A 22,632-nucleotide genomic window follows, 5' to 3' on the forward strand; every position below is an offset into this window, starting at 1 on the left:
TTTTCATTTCCTTTACTATTTTCTGTCTCTCTTTCTGTGTTGAGTTCTCAGTAATTACCTTAGATATATCTTCAGATTTACTCATTCCCTCTTCAGCGGTGTTTATTCATCTTTTATTTCATTTGCTTATTTAGAAATTCCTTTTTTTTTTTTTTGGCTTTTTTTCTCCTACATCTTTCTCACCCCTGATTTCTGTGGCTTGTTCATGTTTGTGTTTTTATCCTTGCTTTTTTCAAAATACTCTATGTAGCTGTTGTGTTTTTATACCTGACAATTCTAATATTTTAAGTCCTCAGGATTAAATATCTTGTTTTGGTGATTTGCTTATTGTACTTGATTCTTCACATGCTTGATGACTGCTGTTTGTGAATTCAGCATTTTTAAACCTTTTTGCAATAATCTTGTTGTCCTGGGGCGCCTGGGTGGCTCAGTGGGTTAAGCCTCTGCCTTCGGCTCAGGTCATGATCTCAGGGTCCTGGGATCGAGTTCCGCATCGGGCTCTCTGCTCGGCAGGGAGCCTGCTTCCTCCTCTTTCTCTCTGCCTGCCTCTCTGCCTACTTGTGATCTCTCTCTGTCAAATAAATAAATAAAATCTTTAAAATAATCTTGTTGTCCTAAATTGGGGTTGCATTCTTCCAAAGATGATTCATATGTGCTTCTGATAGATGCCAACAGCCATTACCTAGTGAAGACCAGTTGACCATTCTTTGAATGTCCTGGCTTTTTGCAGGAACCTCAGTTGATCTTTTCCTTATCCTTGGCCCAAGGCTTATGCTTCAGTTAACAGGCTTTCATTTGTCTAGGAAGTCAAGTCAAATTCATCTTCCCGCTTGCTTTCTAAATCCCTCTTGCAGACCTGATTTTGGCTAATACTTGTTTGTTTTTGTTTTATTCATTTTTTAGTGTATGGTATTCAGGTCTGGTTAGTGGAGCATATTGTGGTGTTCTTGGAGATTTATGCTACTTTCTGTAAGCCCAGTGATGCATCAGAATTTGTTTTACCATTAGCTTATTCTTCACTGTGAGGTTACCGTACCATAATTTCAATACTAAAAGTACTACCTAGTCTCTTTTTCCTCAGATTTGCATGGTATTCTTCATTTTGCTTGGTTTTGTTTTTCTCTTCCATTTCTTTCCTTGGTTCTGCCACTTATTTTTTTCACCTATCCCTTTCTGTTTTCTTATTGTTTTCACCTCATTTGTTTATATTTATATTTTCAGCTCTTGATTTATAGATTTATTATCATTAAGCTTTGCCATTTGTGGAAATAGCCAACATTTTCATTTACTGTGTGCCATAATTGTTTTAGCTGGTGCCTTTTTTCTGCTTTCTTTATATCCTGTTTCTTTTATGTTTTTTCTTTTGTAATACATCTTACAGATCTGGTTTTAGCACCTTCTCATTTTTAGTGGTAGGCTAGTTCTTCCTTGGCTTGCTTTTTTAAAAAAGGGTAATGTTAGGGAAAGAAAATGAGTACTCTGATCTAGAACAGGGATCATCAGCAAACTATAATATGGTTTGTAAGCCTGCCTCTTATTTTTGAAAATAAAGTTTTATTAAAACATAGCCATACCCAGTCATTTACATCTTGTGTAGGATTGCTTTCACATTATAATGGCAAACTTGAATAGTTGCATCAAAGACTGTATGACCCACAAAGCCTAAAATATTTACTATCTGACACTTTAAGAAAAAGTTTACCAGTTCTTGTATATGAATACATCTGTTTTTTATATTGAAGCCCTTTATTGTACGTGGAATCAAATTCTTTTTCATTTCTCTTTGGATGTACTTGGGCAACCTAATCTGACCTTCTTCAACATCATTTGCTTAATGGAACTTCTCTTTTTCTCCTAAGTGACCCAAAAGGCTAGTATTCTGCCTTCTTTTTACCAAAAGGCTAGTATTCTGCCTTCTTTTCACATGTGTAATCTGCAACCAAGTCTCTTAAGTTTACCTGCTTTACAGTTGCACAGGAATTTTCCCTTCCTTTATTATCAGTCTGGCAGAGAGGGATTGCACAGGAATTTTCCCTTCCTTTATTATCAGTCTGGCAGAGAGGGAGAAAAATCTCCATTTTCCAACCTTGGAGCTAAGCAGCAACAGGGAACTGAATGTTATCCTTCAGTAAATAAGTGGGCTTGTAGTTACTCTATGCTTGAGGCAGTCCCTTTATTTTGTATCCTCTGCCTCATGTTCCTGACTTGACAGCATTTCTGCTCCATTTCTTAAGAGAATGGTCTTCCATCTATTCTTGGGTAGTCTTTGTTAGTTTATGCATTTTTCTTTATCTCACATTGGTGTGATTTGGGGTTGGATGAAATAAATTCATGTATTTATTATACCATATTTAAGCTTAATTTCCCCCTCTTTGTTTTCCCTTCTGCTCACATTACTTACTCCCTATCCAGTCATGCTAAGTAGGCTCTTCCAATTTTATGTTCCAACTCTTTGATCAAGTTTTTATCTGCCCATTGTTTGTTCTCACTTTATTAGTGCAGTACTCAGAACAATTTTATTTACTTTTTAAAATACATCATACATGCTTATAGTATAAAACCTCTAAAGTACAAAAGGATACATATTGAAAAGTAGCTCTTCTCTTATGCATTTCCTAAGGTGGTAACCCCTAGCATCAATTTCCTTTGAGCTGTTATCTGCATTTTCAAGTATTTTTAATGAAATTACATTGATAGGTTAGCTTGTGAATAAATGTCATTTTTGTGGTTGAATGTTCTTTTCTAGCAATGTGATTTTCTTAGTTTCCTAGGGCTGCCATAATGAAGTACCACAAACTGGGTGGCTCAGAATAACAGGAATTTATTCTCACAGTTCTGGACGCTAGAATTCCTGAATCAAGGTGTTGCCAGGCCGTGCTCCTTCTGAAATCTGTAGAAGAAGGACCCTTTCTTCCCACTTTCAGCTTCTAGTAGCCCTAGACATTCCTTGGCTTGCAATGGCACAAGGCCAGCCTGTGTCTTTATTCTTACATGTTCTCCCTGTGTTTCTATCTGTTCACATTGCATCCTTTCTCTCAGAACACGTCAGATTATGAGCTACCCTACTTTGGTATGACCTCATTTTAACTAATTGCATCTGCATTGACCCTTTTTCCAACTAACTTCACATTCTGAGGTACTGGGAATTAGGATTTCCACATATCTTTTTTGCAGTACACACAATTCAACCAGTAGCACCTTTCCATTTAATCTTCTGAAAATCTTGGGATCTTATTAAATTCCCATATTTTTCATAATTTTTGTTGTGATTGTAAGTATAGTCTTCTGTTATGTTTTCTAAATAGTTCTTTGTATTTATGTTATTGAAACTATTAATTTCTAAGATACAGTGAATTTAATGACGTTTTTATCTTATAATAATTTTTCACTTTTGATCCTGCACGTAAATTGTTTTATTGTTGACAAAAATGTTAATCTTACCTTTCCTTTCCACGTTTTCTATCTCTGGTTGACAAAAATGTTAATCTTGCCTTTCCTTTCCACATTTTCTACCTCTGATTTCGTCTCTCAGTGCACTACACAGTACTGTAATAATAGTGGTGATAGTACTTTTTATTATGTCAGTGTTTGGGGATTTTTCTTTTTTTGGCTGGGGGGTAGATTTTTCTTATTAAATATGGTGCTGTTTAAGTTGCGCTGTACTTTTTCCCAAGTTAAATAAGTATTCCCATTTTTTGAAAGTTTCATTATGTTTTTGAAAGTTTCATTTAGTTTTATCATTTTTTAAAATATCTTTGGAAATGATTATTTTTTACTTCAACATTTTAATATAGAAGTAGATTTTTCTAATAGTAAAATAGATAGTAAAAATAGTAAAATAGATAGTTAAAAAATAGTAAAATAGATTTTTCTTTTTTTTTTTAAGATTTTATTTATTTATTTGACAGAGAGAGAGAGCACAAGCAGGCAGAAAGGCAGGCAGAGGCAGAGAGAGAAGCAGGCTCCCCTCTGAGCAAGGAGCCCGACGCGGGGCTCGATCCCAGGACCCTGAGACCATGACCTGAGCCGAAGGCAGCGGCTTAACCCACTGAGCCACCCAGGCGCCCCAAAATAGATTTTTCTAATAGTAAAACATACTTCTATACTTTAAAACCTACACAAGTATGATGTAACATATTTAATGTTCTCTAGGTCACTTTTTTTCCCTTCTGGGTTATTTTGATAATTTAGGTAGAATTTTTACATTGATATTCATAAGTGAAGTTGGTGTGTAGTTTGCTTTTTTGGTTATCTTTTTCAGGTTTTGGTATTACGTTTTACACAAAAAAAATTGGAAATTCTCTTTTTCTATATTTATAACATTTTTGCAAATCATGAAAGCAAATGTCCCCTAAATGTTCAAATTCCCATGTGGATCTCTGTGGGCCTTTTTTATTTGTTTTTATGGGATTGCTTTTTCATATTTTTCTCTTTATTTTGTGGAAGTTGGTTCATACAGGTTTTCTACCTCTTACAGGGTCAGTTTTGGTAATTTGCATTTTCCAGAAAATTATTTATGTTAAGCAGTTTGTAAAAGCTTATTTTAATAGAGTCCTACAAAATAGTTTTATAATTAACTTCCTATTTTTTTCCTCTGCATTTTACTTTATTTGTACATTCTGCACTCTCCCTTTTATTTATCCGGCAGTTCATCTGTTTTGTTTCAGATCCCATTTTTAAACACAATCAAAGGTATTTTTATTCCTATTTTCCTGGGATCTCCTAAAGCTTCAAAAACAGATCTACATACATGAAATTTGCTTTATAATGGGGAACTAAACCATAAACCAAAAATCAATTCCATGATAGCATATTTCCTGAAATTTTCTTCATTTTACAATACTGGAAAAATTTTCAAGTGATATTTATTTGCAATCTGTTTTAGGAGAAATGTGGGGAATTGAGCATCAGAAAATCCAGGACAGACTTTTGACACAATTTGAAGATAAATACACAAAAACACTGACTGAAGAAAAAGTCAATGAATGGCATAAGAAATTTGCAAATGCATTTCCTCTTAACTTGGACTTTTTTCCTTCCAGTCACAATCTCTATGAATACGACTTGTTTGGAAATTGTTTAGAACATAATAATTTTGACTGTCATTATAATAATAGAATTCTTATAAGAAAGGAACATTCTGAATTTAATGAACCTATGAAATCATTTTGCATTAATCCATCCCATCTTGCAGTAACTCCCTTTAAGTGTAATCATTGTGGGAAAGGATTTAGTCAAACTTTGGACCTCATCAGACACCTGAGAATTCATACTGGAGAAAAACCTTATGAATGTAAAAAGTGTAGAAAAGCTTTCAGCCACAAGGAAAAACTCATTAAACATCATAAAATTCATAGTAGGGAGCAGTCTTATGATTGTAATGAATGTGGGAAAGCTTTCATTAAAATGTCAAATCTCATTAGACATCAAAGAATTCATACCGGGGAGAAACCCTATGCATGTAAGGAATGTGGGAAATCGTTCAGCCAGAAATCAAATCTCATTGATCATGAAAAAATTCATACTGGAGAGAAACCATATGAATGTAATGAGTGTGGGAAAGCATTCAGCCAGAAGCAAAGCCTCACTGCACATCAGAAAGTTCATACTGGGGAGAAACCTTATGCATGTAATGAATGTGGTAAAGCCTTCCCTCGAATTGCGTCCCTTGCTCTTCATATGAGAAGTCATACAGGAGAAAAACCTTACAAATGTGATAAATGTGGAAAAGCCTTCTCTCAGTTTTCTATGCTTATTATACATGTAAGAATTCATACAGGTGAGAAACCCTATGAATGTAATGAATGTGGAAAATCCTTCTCTCAAAGTTCAGCCCTTACTGTACATATGAGAAGTCATACTGGTGAAAAACCTTATGAATGTAAGGAATGTAGAAAAGCCTTCAGCCACAAGAAAAACTTCATTACACACCAGAAGATTCATACTAGAGAGAAACCTTATGAATGTAATGAATGTGGGAAAGCTTTCATTCAGATGTCAAATCTTGTTAGACACCAGAGAATTCACACTGGAGAAAAACCCTACATATGTAAGGAATGTGGCAAAGCCTTCAGCCAGAAATCAAATCTCATTGCCCATGAAAAAATTCATTCTGGGGAGAAACCCTATGAATGCAATGAATGTGGTAAAGCCTTCAGTCAAAAGCAAAACTTTATTACACATCAGAAAGTTCACACTGGAGAGAAGCCTTATGATTGTAATGAATGTGGTAAAGCCTTTTCTCAAATTGCATCTCTTACTCTTCATCTGAGAAGTCACACAGGAGAAAAGCCTTATGAATGTGATAAATGCGGGAAAGCCTTCTCTCAGTGTTCACTGCTCAATTTACATATGAGAAGTCATACTGGTGAGAAGCCCTATGTATGTAATGAATGTGGAAAAGCTTTCTCTCAAAGAACTTCTCTTATTGTGCACATGAGAGGTCATACAGGTGAGAAACCCTATGAATGTAATAAATGTGGAAAAGCCTTCTCCCAAAGCTCATCCCTTACTATACATATACGAGGTCACACAGGTGAGAAACCCTTTGACTGTAGCAAATGTGGAAAAGCCTTCTCTCAAATCTCATCTCTTACACTTCACATGAGAAAACATACAGGTGAGAAGCCTTATCATTGTAATGAGTGTGGTAAGGCTTTTAGCCAAAAGTCACACCTTGTTAGACACCAGAGAATTCATACTCAGTAGAAATAGAAACACTATGAATATTGTGAAGATGGAACAGCCTTCAGAATTAGCACCTCCTTTCACATTACATGATTGGTTTTAGAGCAGAAAACTATGAATGTGGAAAGCCTTTTGAAGAAGTCACAATTGTGAAACAATTCTTACATAACGTGACAAATTGTGTAACAAATAAGTTGAACATCAAAAACCTTGGTAGACCTCTATTGATATTTATTCAGGATTCTTATTAAAATATGAAACAAGATGTCTGCTACCAGCATATCAGCATTACAGTTGAGCTCCTATTGTAGCCAGTATGTTAAGCAAGAAAAAGAAGATTTGGGGGGAGGGAAGAAACTGTAAAAATATCCTCCTACACAGGAAATAGTTAATTGGAAAATGTATTGATATAAAATTTCTAAGGATAACACAATAGCAATTACAAGACACACACATATATAAAGTTACTAAAAACATTTTGAAGAACATAAAGTAGGACCTGAAATTCTGAGAAAAATAACATTGTCTGAAAACACATTTTCAAAAATATAAATTCACAAATCTCTAAGGTACTTCCATTCAAAGTTTTCACTAGTTAAATTTTAAGAATTTCACAAACTGATTTAAAATTTTGTATGAGAACATAAAGGACCACAAATAGCTGAAACAAGTGAAAAACAAGAGAAAACAGAGTCTACCAGATAGCATCACATATTTAAAGCTGGTATCTAAACAATGTGTTCTTGATAAGTAAATAAATCAGTGGAAACAAAACAAGGATTGAAGAAAGGAGATAAGGAAATTTTTTGTATGGTATTGCTATTGAAGTCACTGGAGAAAGAACGGCCTATTCAATAAATGGAAGATTCATTTGAACAAAAAATGACAGTTGTCTACTTTATACTATATATAAAAATAAAATCCAGATCGACTGAAGACTAGAATATAAAAAGCAAAATTCTAAAACTATGATGAAAATGAAATAGATTTATTACTTTAGAGTAACTGGATCACTCTAAGAACACATAAATATGAAATAGTCATTTCTATTTTGGTGTATTGCACACAGATACAGGCACGAAGATACACATCTCTATGTTCATCGTGGTTTGTATTACACTAAATTGGACATATAACAGATTCTCATTAGTAGAAGGATAGATTAATACCATGTAGTTATTGTTATGATAGAATACAATATTTAGAGAGAAGGTACAAATTTGACATATAGTACCTAGATCACAATATAAATATTGAGAGAAAAAAGCAAAATGTACAATGAAAAGATGTAACATTTGTATAAGTTTAATAAAATAATGCAAAGAACAGTACTGTGTGTTGTTCATATATCCATTTATGACATTGGTTGCCTTGGTGGAAGTGGGAGAGGTTTAGATGGAATTGTTAATTTATCTGTAACATTTCTTTAATAAAAAAATGAAAGAATGAAAGCAAATGTGGTAACAAATCTGGTTGTTAAGATATGTTGCTATCTTTTGTTTCTTTCTTGCCTTTCCTTATTTTCCTGTTTCTCTAAAATAAGAATCAAATGGGAGGAACACGACCTATAGAAACAACTTAAAAATGGATTGTTTATGACCAAATACTAACATTTATAGAAAACTATCTTTACTAATACACAAACCAAACTGAATTAAGATGATACTTTGCTTACCCTCTCCTCACAATGTTAACTTAGATAATAAAAACCAGCAGTATATACATAGCATTTACTTGATGGGAATTTTAAAATTTTTATTTTTATTTCAAACACAAATTCTCTAGGCTGAAAGCAGTGAAGAAACAAAAGAAATAGTTAATTGTTGACATAATTGGCTCTCCATCTGGAAAAAAAAATCACCTACATTTGGCTTAGTTTCAGATTGAGGAGAGACTGACCCTTCATACATACTGTAAAACATGATTAATATTCTGACAATGTCAAGCTAAGTATAGATGCCTGTATCAGAGCAGAAGAAATTTTAGCATATCTCAACAAAGCTTTATTTGGTTTCTGAATCCTCAAATGAGGGTGCAGATGCTGGTGATTTTAGATCTTGTGAGGTATGTGACCAGCAGATATGAAAGCTCACTTCCCTGTATCAGATCTAAAATGTTTTATATTTAGACCTTTCAAATATTCAAATATTTATGGAACTCAAATTTCCTTTTCTGTGAATAGCTCATTCATTATTTTGTCTCTTTGTTTTCTACTGGGACTTTCAAAAGATGTCTTTATTGGGGCACCTGGGTGGTGCATTTGGCTCAGTGTAGGACTCTTGGTTTCAGCTTATGCTATGCTATCAAGCCCTGCAACAGGCTCTGTGCTCACCTCTGAGTCTGTTTAAGATTCTCCCTCTGCCCCTCTACCTCTCTACCCCTTCCCCCACTTTCTTCAGTAAATATTTTTTCTTAAAAAGATGTTATTTAGAAATAATGATGATTTATAGGAGGTTGCCAAAATATAGTACTGTTTAGTACTATTTAGTGTGTGTGTCCTACATCCAGTTTCCCCTAATATTAACATTTTACATAATTCAAGTACAATATCAAGTTTGACATTGGCATGATCTGTACATGTTATCAGGTATCAATGGTTCTACATGCACTCGTGTATGTGTCCATGTAGTTCTATATGGTTTTATCTCCTGTTGATTTCTCTGCCACCACAATCAACATACAGAACTTCTACCACCAGAAAGATCCCTTGTTCTAACCCTTTGCTGTCACACACTTAACCCCTGCAAGCAGTAATCTCTTCTATAATCGTGTCCTATAAAGAGTGTTTTACAGGAGCACCTGGGTGGCTCAGTCAAGTTAAGGGTTGACTCTTGATTTGGCTCAGGTTATGATCCCAGGGTTGGGAGATTGAGCCCTGGCATCAGGCTCTGCGCTGGGCAGGGAGCCTGCTTGGGAATCTTTGTCCCTCTCCCTCTGCTGCTCCCCCTGTGTGCCCTGCTCACTTTAAAACAACAACAACAAACAAAACAAAACAAACACATTATAAATGGAATCAGGGGTGACTGGGTAGCTCAGTCAGTTACGCATCCGGCTCAAGTCATGGTCTCAGGGTCATGAGATTTTTTTCATTTGTTTTTTAGTTGTCACATATAAGTGAAATAATACGGTATTTGTCTTTTTCTATCTGAATTACTTAGCATAATATCCTCTAGACTCATCGGTGTTGTTGCAATTGGCAATATTTTATTCTTTTTAATGGCTGAGTAATATTGTTTTAAAGATGTCACATCTTATTTATCCATTCATCTATCCTTAGACATTTAGGTTGCTTCCGTGATTAGCATTATAGGGGTACATATGTCTTTTCTAACTGTATTTTCATTTTCTCCAGATAAATAACTAGAATTACTGGCCCCTATAGTAGTTTTATTTCCCATAATGATACACCAATTTACAATCACACTGACAGTGCACAAGAGCTCCCTTTTTGCCACATCATCACCAAACGTCTTTATTTTTTTAAGCCATTCTGATAGATAGGAGTTAATATCATATTGTAGTTTTTACTTGCATTTCCCTGATAGTTAAGTGATGTTGAGCATCTATTCAGTGTCATCTTCCTTGGAAAAATGTGTATTCAGATTTTCTTCCTACTTTTAATCAGATTACTTTTATGTTGAGTTGTATGAGACTTTTAAATATTTTGAATGTTAACTGTTTATCAGACATACTACTGGCAAATACCTTCATTCATTCAGTAGGTTGCCTTTCTTTTTATTTTTTTAAAAGATTTTATTTATTTGACAGAGATCACAAGTAGACAGAGAGGCAGGCAGAGAGAGGAGAGGGGAAGAAGGCTCCCTGCTGAGCAGAGAGCCTGATGTGGGGCTCGATCCCAGAACCCTGGGATCATGACCGGTGCCGAATGCAGAGGCTTTAACCCACTGAGCCACCCAAGCACCCCGCCTTTCTTTTTATTGATGGTCTCCTTTGTTGTACAATAGCCTTCTCATTTATGTAATCCATTGTATATTGTTCTTTTTGTTCTCCTTGCCTAAGGAGATCAAAAAAGATATTGCTAAGACTGGTGTCAGAGTTTATGCCTTTGTTCTAGGAATCTTATGGTATCAGGTCTCAATTTAAGTCTTTAATCCATGTGAGTTTATTTTTGTATACAGTATAAGAAACTGGTCCATTTATGAAAGAGACTGTCACCATTGTATATTCTTGCCTCTATTGTCATAATTAATTGGCCATTTTAGCCTGAGTTTATTTCTGGGCTATCTATATTGTTCCATTGATGTATATTTCTGTTTTTGTGCCAGGATCATCCTATTTTGATTACTATAGCTTTGTAGTATAGCTTGAAATAAGACCGTGTGATACCTTCAACTTTGTTGTTCTTTCTCAAGATTGCATTGGTTATTTGAGGTATTCAAATACTCAAATATTCACATTTTCAATATTCAAAATATTCAAATATTAGGATCATTTGTGCTAGTTTTGTGAAAAATGCCATTGATATTTTGATAGGGATCACACTGAATATGTAGGTTGCTTTGGGTATAAATTCTTCCAATCCATGAGCACAGTATCTTTCCACAAGTTTCTGCCATCTTCAGTTTCTTGCATCATGTCTTACAGTTTTCAAAGTACAGGTCTTTTTCCAAAGTTTACAGGTCTTTTTCCTCCGTGGTTATCCCTAGGTACCTGATTCTTCTTAGTGCATTTGTAAATGAGACTTTTATTAATTTATCTTTATGATAATTTTTATTAGTACATAGATAGGCAACAGATTTTTGTATACTAATTTTAGATTTTTGTATATTCACTTTCTATCCTGCAACTTCACTGAATTCATTTATTCTAATAGTTTTTTGGTGGAGTCTTAGGGCTTTCTATATATAAGATCATGTCATCTACAAATAGTGACCGTTTAACTTCTTCCTTTCTGATTTGGATGCCTTACTTATTTTTCTTACCTAATTGCTATGGCTAGGATTGCCAATACTATGATGAATAAAAGTGGTGAAAGTGGGCATCCTTGTCTTGTTCCTGATCTTAGAGGAAAGCTTTTAGCTTTTCTCCACAGAGTATGATGTTTGCTGTGGGTTTATCATGAATAGCTTTATTATGTTAATGTACTTTCCCTGTATAAACACTTGGTTGAGAGTTTTTACCATAAATATATGATGAATTTTTGTCATATGGTTTTTCTGGATCTATAGATGATAATATCTTTATACTCTGTTTTGTTAATGTGGCATATCGCATTGATTGATTTGCATGTATTGAACCATCCACATGACCATGGTGTATGATTCTTTGATCATATTTTTTTATTCAGTTTGCCAATATTTTGTTGAGGATTTTAGCATCCATGTTCATCAGGGATAATTGCTGCTAGCTAATTATCTTCCTTCCTCCTTCCCTCCCTCTCTCCTCCCCCTGCCTCCTTCTCTCCCTCCCTCCCTTCCTTTTGTGTATGTCTGGTTTAGGTATCAGTGTAATGCTGGCCTCATAGAATGAGTCTGGAAGCTTTCCTTCCTTTTGTTTCTTGACATGAGATTGTACTGGTATAATCTTCTGTTAGAACAATTTTTGCTGCATCCCATAGATTTTGAATATTGTGTTTTCATTTTTATTTGCCTCAAGATTTTTTTATTTAATTTCCTCTTTGATTTCTTCATTGACCCACTGGTTGTTTAGCAGCATATTGTTTTGTCTTCACATATTTGTGTTTTTCCAGTTTTCTTTAATACTTGATTCCTAGTTGCATACATGTGGTTGGTAAAGATGCTTGAAATGACTTCAGTCTTTTAAATTTATTGAGACTTGTTTTCTGCCCTAACATATGATTTATCCTTGCGAATGTTCTCTGTCCACTTGAGAAGAATGTGTATTCTGGAGTGGAATGTTCTGTATATATCCGATAAATCCATCTATTCTAATGTGTTTAAAGCCAGTGCTTTTTTTCCCTTCTATCTAGATGATCTACCCACTTACGTGAGATGTTAAAGACCCTTACTATTATTACATGACTGTCAATTTCTTCCATTATGTTTTTAAATACTAGACTTATACATTTAGGTATTCCAATGTTGAACACCTAAATAAATGTTGTATCTTACTGGATTGATTCATTTTTTAATTTAATGCACTTCTATGTCTTTTGTTACACCTTGACTTTAAAGACTATTTTGTTAAGTAATTATTGCTACCCAGTATTATTTCCATTTCCATAGAATCTTTTCCCATCCATTCTGCCTTAGTCTGTATCTTTAGATCTGAAGTGAGTCTTCAGGCAGCATACAGATTGTTACTGACTTTTAATCCATTTAGCCACATTTAATCCATTCCAATTTTGATTGTAGCATTTATTCCATTTACAGTAGCTGTGTTATGGCCATTTTGTTGTTTTTTATTGTTTCAGTAGCTCATCTTCTCCCTCTTCCCTTGGGATTTAATGACACTCTTTAGTTTCATGTTTGGATTCCTTTCTCTTTATTTTTGTAGATTGCAGTATATTTTAGATAGGTGATCTCTTAAGTTTAAACACATTCTAAAAGCACTACATTTTTTTCACCACTACCACCCCCCCATGCAATAAGTTTTTTTAATCATATTTGACGTGTGTGTGTGTGTGTGTGTGTGTGTGTGTGTGTAACCCTTAAAAAGCTGTTGTAGATATGATTCATCTTACTTTTGTCTTTTATCTTTAATAGCAGCTTTATAAATGGTTTGTCCACTACTATATGATCACCTTTGTCAATGAGATCTTCTCTTTCATGTATTTTCTTATATCCAGTTATGGCCTTTCCTGATTAGAAACATCTCTTTAATATTTCTTATGAAGCTCATTCAGTGACAAACAACCTGGAAAACTCATTATTGCCTCTACAATTGTTTTTATACCTTTCTTATTTAACTATAGTTGACACACATTACATTATGTCCAAGTGTACATAGTGATTCAACTTCTCTATGTTATACTATGCTCACCACAAATGGAGCTATTATCTGGCACCACGCAGTGGTACTACATTATCACTGACTAGATTCCCTATACTATACTTTTTATTCCCATGCTTTATTCATTTCATAGCTGAAAGCCTGTATCTCCCACCACTCCCCTTCACCCATTTTATCCACCTCCCCTATGGCAACCGTCAACTCGTTCTTTATTTATAGGTTTGATTTCATTTTTGTTTCTTTACTCATTAATTTTGTTTCTTAGATTCCACATATGAGTGAAATCATATTATTTGTTACTTGGTCTGACTTATTTCACAGCATAATACCTTTTAGGTCCATCCATGATGTGGCAAATGGAAAGATCTAATATTTTTGTGACTACATAATATTCCACTGTATTATTCCATTGTACCACATCTTCCTTATTTGTTCATCCATTGGTAATCACTTGCTTCCATATTTTAGCTGTTCTAAATAATGCTGCCATAGACATAGGGATGCATGTATCTTTTCAAATTAGTTTTTTCATTTTATTTCAGTAAATACCCAATAGTGAAAATACTGGATCATATGGTATTTCTATTTTTAATTTTTCGAGGAACCACGATATTGTTTTCCACAGTGGCTGTACCAAATTCCATTCCCACCAGCAGTGCATGAAGGTTCATTTTTCTCCACATTCTTACCAACACTTGTTATTTTTCCTTTGTCTTTTTTAGTTTAACCATTCTGACAGGTATAAGATGATAGCTTATTGTGGTTTTGATTTTTTTGATAATTAGTGATAGCATCTTTTCATGTGTTGGCCATTTATGTATTCTTTTGAAAAATATCAATTCAGGTCATTTGCCCATTTCTTTCATTAGATTATTTGTCTTTAGGTTATTGAGTTGTATAGGTTCTTCATATATTTTTGATATAAACCCCTTATCAGATATATCATTTGCAAATATCTTCTCCAATTCATTAGGTTGGTTTTTGTTAATGGCTTCCTTCGCTGTTCAAAACTTTTATTTGGTATACTCCCAATTGTTTTTGTTTTGTTTCCTTTGCTTTAATAGATATATCTAGAGAACTTGTACTGTGCCTGATGTCAGAGAAATTACTGCCTGTATACTTTTCTAGAATTTTATGGTTCACAGTCTTACATTTAGGTCCTTAACTCATTTTGAGGTTATTTTTGTGTATGGTTTTAGAAAGTGGTCCAGGTACATTCTTTTGAAGGCAGTTCTCCAGTTTTCCCAGCACCATTTATTGAAGAGACTGTCTTTTCCACCACTGTAAATTCTTGCCTCCTTCATTGTAGATTAATTGGGCATATAAGTGTCAGTTTATTTCTGGGCTGTCTATTCTATTGATCTATTTTTGTCCCAGTTTCATACTGTTTTGATTATTATGGCTTGTAGTGTATCCTGAAATCTGGGATTGTGATACCATCATATTTGTTCTTCTTTTTCAAGATTGCTTTGACTGTTCTGTCTTTTGTGGTCCCATACAAATTTTAGCATTTGTTCTAGTTCTGTGAAAAATGCTGTTGGTATTTTGATAGGGATTACATTGAATCTGTAGATTGCTTTGTGTAGTGTGGATATTTTAACAATAGTCTTCCAATCCCTGAGCATGGAATAGCTTTCCATTTGTTTGTATCATCTTCAGTTTCTTTGATCAGTGTTTTAGGGTTTTCAGAGTATAGGTCTTTGACCTCTCTAGTTAAGTTTATTCCTAGGTATTTTTTTCTTTCTGATGCAATTATAAATGGAACTGTTGTCTTAAATTTTTGTTCTGTTATTTTGTATGATCATACAGACACACAACCAATTTCCAGGTATTAACTTTATATCCTGCAACTTCACTGAATTCATTTATTCTAATAGTTTTGTAAGGGGGGGGCTCTTTAGGGTTTTCATGTATATTATCATGTCATCTGCAGGTAGTGACAGTTTAAATTCTTCTTTCCAAAATGGATGACTTTTATTTCTTATTCTTCTCTAATTGTTGTGGCTAGGAATTCCAGTACTATATTGTATAAAAGTGGTGAGAATGGACATCCTTGTCTTGTACCTAATCCTAGGAAAAAAAGCTCTATTTTCACCATTGTGTATGATGTAACCTGTGGATTTTTCATATGTGGCCTTCACTGTGTTGTGGTATGTTCCCCCTAAACCTAATTTGTTGAGAATTTTTGTCATGAATTCATGTTCAATTTTGTCAAATATTTTTTCTGCATGTATTGAGACGATCATATGATCTTCATCCTTCATTTTATTAATATGGTATATCACACTGATTAATTTACAAACACTGAACCATCCTTTTATCCCTGGAATAATTTCACTTCACCATGGGGAATAATCCTGTTAATGTATTGCCGAATGTAGTTTACTAATATTTTATTGCAGACTTTTCTGTTTTCATCAGAGATATTGGATCTTGTTTTGGTGAGTTTTTTCTTGGTGGTGTCTTTGTCTGGTTTGGGTATCAGAGTAATGCTGGCTTTGTAGAATGTATTTGGAAGTCTTCGTCCTCTTCCACCTTATGAAATAGCTTCAAGAGAAGAGGTACTAATTATCCTTTAAATGTTTGGTAGAAGTCCCTGAAAAAATATTTGATACAGGACGTTTATTTCTAGGTAGGTTTTTGGTTTTTTGGTTTTTGGTTTTGGTTTTGTTTTGTTTTGTTTTGCTTTGCTTTTTAGGGTTTTTTTTTGTTTTTTTCATTTTGTTTTACTGATGCAATTTTGTTACTAATAATTATTTTAAAAGATTTTATTTATTTATTTGACAGAGAAAGAGAGATCACAAGTAGAGAGGCAGGCAGAGGGAGAGAGGGAAGCAGGCTCCCTGCTGAACAGAGAGCCCAACGTGGGGCTCGATCCCAGGACCCTGAGACCATGACCCGAGCTGAAGGCAGAGGCTTTAACCCACTGAGCCACCCAGAAGCCCTTGTTACTAATAATTAATTGGTCTGTTCAGATTTTCTATTTCTTACTTAGTTTTGAAGATTATGTTTCTAGGAATCTCTTTCTAGATTGTCAAATGGATTAGCATATACTTTTTCATAGTATTCTCTTATAATCCTTTTTATTTCTATTTTGTTATTCTCTTTCATTTCTGATTTTGGGGGGGTACTTTCTTTTTTTTCTTGATGAGTCTGGCTAAAAAGTTTTTTTTCTCGTTTCAAAGAAACAGCTCGTGGTTTCATTGACTTTTCTTTCTTTTTAGTCTCTACATCCTTTATTTCTGCTCTATTTTTATTTGTTCCTTCCTTCTACTGACCTTGGGCTTTGTTTATTCTTTTTCTTGTTCCTTTAGGTGTAAGATTAGATCATTTGAGCTTCTTCTTGTTTCTTGAAATAGGCCTGTATCTCTATATATCTGCCTCTTAAAACTGTTCACTGTATCCGAAAGATTTTTTGAATCATTTTGTATTCATTTTTACTTGTCTTAGGCACCTCAGTGGGTTAAAGCCTCTGCCTTCAGCTCAGGTCATGATCCCAGAGTTGGGGGATTGAGCCCTGCATCAGGCTCTCTGCTCATCGGGGAGCCTGCTTCCCTTCCTCTCTCTCTGCATGCCTCTCTGCCTACTTGTGACCTCTATCAAATAAATAAAATCTTTAAAAAATTTTTTTTTGCTTATTATGTGGCACATTGTTAAGCCTCCATGTGTTCATGTTTTTCCAGTTTTATTTTTTCTTGTGATTCCTAGTGCATAACACTGTGGTCAGAAAAGATGTGTGGTATGGTTTCAGTATTTTTAAATATCTTGATATTTGTTATTTGGCCTAAAATGAAATGTGTTCTGGAGAACTTTCTGGAGAAAGTTCCATGTGCACTTGAAAAGAATGTGTGTTGTTTTTTGGATGGAACATTCTGTACCTATCTGTTATGTCCAGTTGGTTTAGTGTGTCATTCAGAGACACTTATATCATGATTTTCTCCATGGATGACCTATACATTGATATAAGTGGGGTGTTAAAGTCCCCTCCTATTATCAAATTACCAGCAATTTCTCTCTTTATGTCCATTAATAATTTGCTTAATGTGTTCAGGTGCTCAAATGTTGGATGCATAGATATTTATGATTATTATATCCTCTTATTGGACTAATCCTTTTATCTTTATGTAATGATCTTCCTTTCATTAAAGTCTGTTTTAAAGTATTTTGTCTGATATTAGTATTATACAAATTTTTAAACTTTTGCATGGTAAATGTTTTTCCATCTCTTCATTTTCACTTGATAGGTGTCTTTAGATCTGAGCTGAGCATCTTGTAAGCATTACATAAGTAGATCTTGTTTTTTTTAATCCATTCTGCCAACCTATGTCTTTTATTTAGGCCGTCCACATTTAATTATTGATAGGTATGTGCTTATTGCCAATTTGTTAATTGTTTTCTTGTTTTTGTACTTCTTTATTCTTTTCTTCTTCTCTTGCTTTCTGTGTGATTGATGAGTCCCTCTAGTGTTATGTGTGTAATCTAACATGTGATCTATCAAAGAGAATGTTTCCTATGCAGGTGAAAACAGTGTACTCTGTTCTTTTTGGATGGAATATTCTGTATGTGTTATGTCTATTTGGTCTAATAATGTGCTTGAAGACAGTGTTTCTTTACTGAATTCCTGCCTGGTTAATCTATCCATTGGTATAAGTGGGGTGTTAAAGTCCCCTCGTATTATTGTAGTACTATCAATACGTCCCTTTATGTCTGTTAGTATTTGCTTTACATATTTACTGCTCCAATGTCGGATTTTTTGTTGGATTGATCTCTTTAACATTAAGCTTTGTTTTAAAGTCTCTTTTGTCTGATACTAAGTATTATTACCCCAGCTTTTGTTTCACTCCCATTTGGATGGTAAATATTTTCCCATCCCTTTACTTTTAGCCTGTGTGTTTGTCTGAAGTGAGTCTCTTGTAGATAGCATATAGATGGGTCTTGTTTTTTTTAATGCATTCCACCATCCTATGTCTTTTGAGTAGAGCATTTAGCCCATCTACATTTAAAGTAATTATTGAGAGGTATGTACATTTTGTTGTCTTCTTGTTTTTGTACTTTTCTGTGTTCCTTTCTTGTTTGTGGTGGGTGAGTTTCTATAGTGTTATGTTTGGCTTTCTTTTTCTTTCTTTTTTGGGTATCTAGTATAGGTTTTGAGTCTCTGGTTACCACAAGGTTCATATATAATATCCTAAGTAAATGGCAGCATATTCAAAGTTGATGGTCAAACACATTCTTTGAAATCAACTTTAACTCCCTCCTCCAGGTTTTATTGTTTATGTTGTCATATTTTACATCTTTTATTCATAATTTTTCTTACCTCTAATTATGGCCATTTCTTTTCTTGTAAGGCCAGTTTGGTTGTGATTGTTTATGTTGTCATATTTTACATCTTTTATTCATAATTTTTCTTACCTCTAATTATGGCCATTTCTTTTCTTGTAAGGCCAGTTTGGCTGTGATGCACTCCTTTAATGTCTGTTTGTCTGGGAAACTGTCTCTCCTTCAAAAATGAATGATAATCTTCCTCGGTAGAGTATTCTTAGATTCTAGCCCTTTCAATATATCAATATATCAAACCACTCAATTCTGGTCTGCAAAGATTCTGCTGAAAAATCAGCTGATACCCTTAGGAAGGTTTCCCCAAACATGTTTTGCTTCTCTCTTGCCACTTACAAAATTCTTTAACTTTTGGAATTTTAATTTTTATGTATTATGGCATGGGCCTCCTTGGGTTCATCTTGTTTGGAAATGTGGTGCTTCTTGAACCTGGTTATCTATTTCCTTCCCTAACTAGGGAAGTTTTCAGTTATTACTTCTTCAAGTAAATTTTCTGCCCTTTTCTCTTCCTTCCCCTCCTCCTCCTTCTTGAGAACATTTATTTCATTTGATGTCATCCAAGAGATCCTTAACCTACTCTCATTTTTATTTTTTAACCTGTCCCACCCACCCTCTCTTATTTCTCTACATGTAAATCAGCATTTCACAAACCCTAAAGCAGAGAGATCATAAAATATTTTTCTTTTATTTTTGCTGGTAGGCTTCGGTGATTCCCATTATCCTGTCTTCCAGATTGCCGATCCATTCTTCTGCATGGAAGACTGTTGATTCCCTTTAGTGTATTTTTCTTTTTTTTTTTTTTTCCTTTAGTGTATTTTTCATTTCAGTTACTGTATGCTTCAACTGTGATTGGTTCTTTTTTATGTTTTCTCTTCTGAAGATCTCACTGAGTTCTACTAGTCTCTCCAGCCCAATGAACATCTTCACAAATATTACTTTATTTTTTTAAAAAGGTTTTTATTTATTTATTAGAGAGGGACAGTGAGAGAGCACATGAGATGGGGGAAGGTCGGAGGGAGAAGCAGACTCCCTGTGGAGCTGGGAGCCTGATGCGTGACTCGATCCCAGGACTCCGGGATCATGACCTGAGCCGAAGGCAGTTGCTTAATGAACTGAGCCACCCAGGAGCCCACAAATATTACTTTAAATTCTTTGTAAGACATATTGCTCATCTCCAATTCATTTAGTTCTTTTTCTAAGGTTTTATCATGTTCTTCTTTTGGGGTATAATCCTTTGTCACCCCATTGTGCTTGATATTCTGTGTGTGTTCCTATGAGTTAGGCAGAACAGCTCCTTCTCCTAAACTTGAATGGTCTCATGTATGGTCATCTCCTGTGTAGACTGTGTGTTCTTGGTGACTTTCACTGGCTGGCTGGAGCTGTGGGTTGTGTGGGCTGGGGGTGGTGGGGTACTCTGTGCTGGGGCTGCCCTGACAGGATGGCTGGGGCCAAAATGGACACACACTGGGATGGTCCTGAGGCACTCCGCATAGAAGGTTCCCAGCAGGAAAGCTGATGCTGATGTAAGTGCAAGGGGAGGTGTCCTGGGACCCTACATACAGAAGGTATCTTGGTAGGATAGCAGAAGCTGAGTGGATGCTAAACCCAGCTCTACACAGATGCCTTGGAAGATGCTATTGTTGAGGCAGGGTAGAGGCCAGGGGGGGTTTGGGGTTCCCTGTGCCTGGGACACTCTGCTGGGACTGCTAAAGCTAAATTTGGTGCAAGCCAATGTGGTTTCTGGGATCTTTATGCCCTGGGAGATGGCTGAAGTGAAGTTGGTTGCAAGCTGGCCTGTCTCCGTATGCTCAGAGCATGGGGTGCCCTGGCTGAGGCCAGTGCAGGCAGCAGTGTGGTGGGGCACTTCCTGCAGGTTGTGGCCTGGCAGGGTGGCTGCAACCAGTAGACACAGGCTGGGGACTCCCAGGGTACTCCACACTGGGACACCCTACCAGGGCAGCTAGATCCAAGGCAGATGCCAGCCAGAAGTGTCCAAAGCTGTCTACTGCCAGGAGTGCTCAAGCAAAGAAACTGAAGCTGATTTGGTAAGGGCCTGGAGCGTTGCGGGGTCCAGTGCAGCAGCATCACCCCAGTGCAAAGCCAGGGCTGCAGTGCACATTACCTAGGAGTGTCCTGGTGTGCACTGCCCTGTGACGGCCTTGGTGGGATAACTTGGACTGGTGTGGGCCAGGAGCCTGAGGAATCAGGCTACAGGCTGGTTGTGGTACCTGGACCATTGACTGGTCGTGCTTTCTGTGTGGAAGGGGAACATAGGCCATGTCCCTCCCACCTGGGGAAAGTTCCAGAAGCTACCTCATAATTTGGTGGGGTTCTAGGGGTGGATCTGTTCTATGCTGCTTGTTCTTTCAAACCAGAGCTTTTTTTTTTTTTTTTCTTCTGTTCCTCAGTGCAACCAGGGCTGGTGTGGGCTAGGGATCCCCAGTGTTCTCTGAGGCAGCATGCTGGTTAGGGTGCTCAAGCTCTATTCCTGTTCATGTTTTTAAGCTGGAGGGGGAAGTGTAAACCACGTCCACCAGTCCCCCATCCCCCATTTGATGGAGTTTTAAACAGTGGCTTTTTGTTCTGTGCCCCAGTGCATCCAGGGCTGGTGTGAGCTAGGGGACCTGGCATGAAGTGGCCGGCCACCTATGGTGTCCAGACCCAAATCCTATCACTTTCAAGGTGGAGGGAGGAGTATAAACCATGTCACCCTCCAGTCCCTCTGACCACCACCCCCACAACTGCTCCAGAAGCTTTTCTGCCATTTGGCAGAGTTCTGGGGCTGGCTCTTTTATAAACTGTGGCTTTTTTCCCTGTGCCCAAAGATAGACAAATCCGTTCCCACTCTCTCAGTTCTATCCCTCCCCACTGCAGTTCATATCAGTGGGGATGGGGGTTCCATACATTACCATGTAACCATCTCTCTTGCTGTTCTCTTTTGCCATCCTATACTTTGTTGTATAGAAGCTGTTCAGTCAGCCCTCAGTTCTCTAGGAAGAGTTGCTCTATAAATAGGTATAATTTGATATGTTCTGTGGAAGAGGGGAAGTCAAGGTCTTACCTCACCATCTTGGACCAGAACCCTCCTCTTCAATTTTGAAAGATAAACTTGCCAAGTAGTATATGTTGGTTGTACGTCTTTTCCTTTCAGCACTTTAAATACATTGCACCATTCCCTTTGGCTCAAAAAGTATCTCCTGGGGAAAAAAAAAAAGAAAGCAGCTGATAATCTAATCTTAGGGGAGTTTCCTTATATATAATGCATTGCTTTTCTCTTGCTGTTTTTAACGTTCTCTTTAATTTTTGACATTTTAATTATGTGTCCTGGTGTGGATCTCTTTGCATTCATCTTGTTTAAGACTCTTTATGCTTTCTCGACTTGGTGTTTCATTTGCCAGGTTAGGGAAGTTTTCAGCTATTATTTCTTGAACTAAGGTTTCTGCCCTTTCTCTCTTCTCCTTCTGGGACCTTTATAATGTGAATGTTAGTATATTTGATATTGCCCCACAGGTCCCTTAAACTATCCTCATTTTTTAAAAAGATTATTTATTTGACAGAGATCTCAAGTAGGTGGAGAGCCAGGCAGGGGTGGGGGGAGCAGGCTCCCCGCCAAGCAGAGAGCCCAATGTGGGGCTTGATCCCGGGACCCTGAGACCATGCCCTGAGCCGAAGGCAGAG

At 36.1% G+C, this 22,632-nt stretch overlaps 1 protein-coding gene across 1 annotated transcript in view; it reads left to right on the plus strand.

Moving 5' to 3' along the window:
- ZNF569 (zinc finger protein 569) overlaps positions 1 to 8,109 on the plus strand; it is a 49,072-nt gene extending 40,963 nt beyond the window's left edge. The window contains exon 6 of the mRNA XM_080828053.1: positions 4,886 to 8,109. Coding sequence (XP_080684179.1) covers positions 4,886 to 6,708 — 1,823 coding nt within the window. The 3' untranslated portion in view covers positions 6,709 to 8,109. The remainder of the gene's footprint in view (positions 1 to 4,885) is intronic.
- Positions 8,110 to 22,632: the final 14,523 nt, after the last annotated feature.

The sequence above is a fragment of the Martes martes genome (assembly GCF_963455335.1).
Source record: "Martes martes genome assembly, chromosome: 17".
Taxonomy (NCBI): Eukaryota; Metazoa; Chordata; class Mammalia; order Carnivora; family Mustelidae; genus Martes; species Martes martes.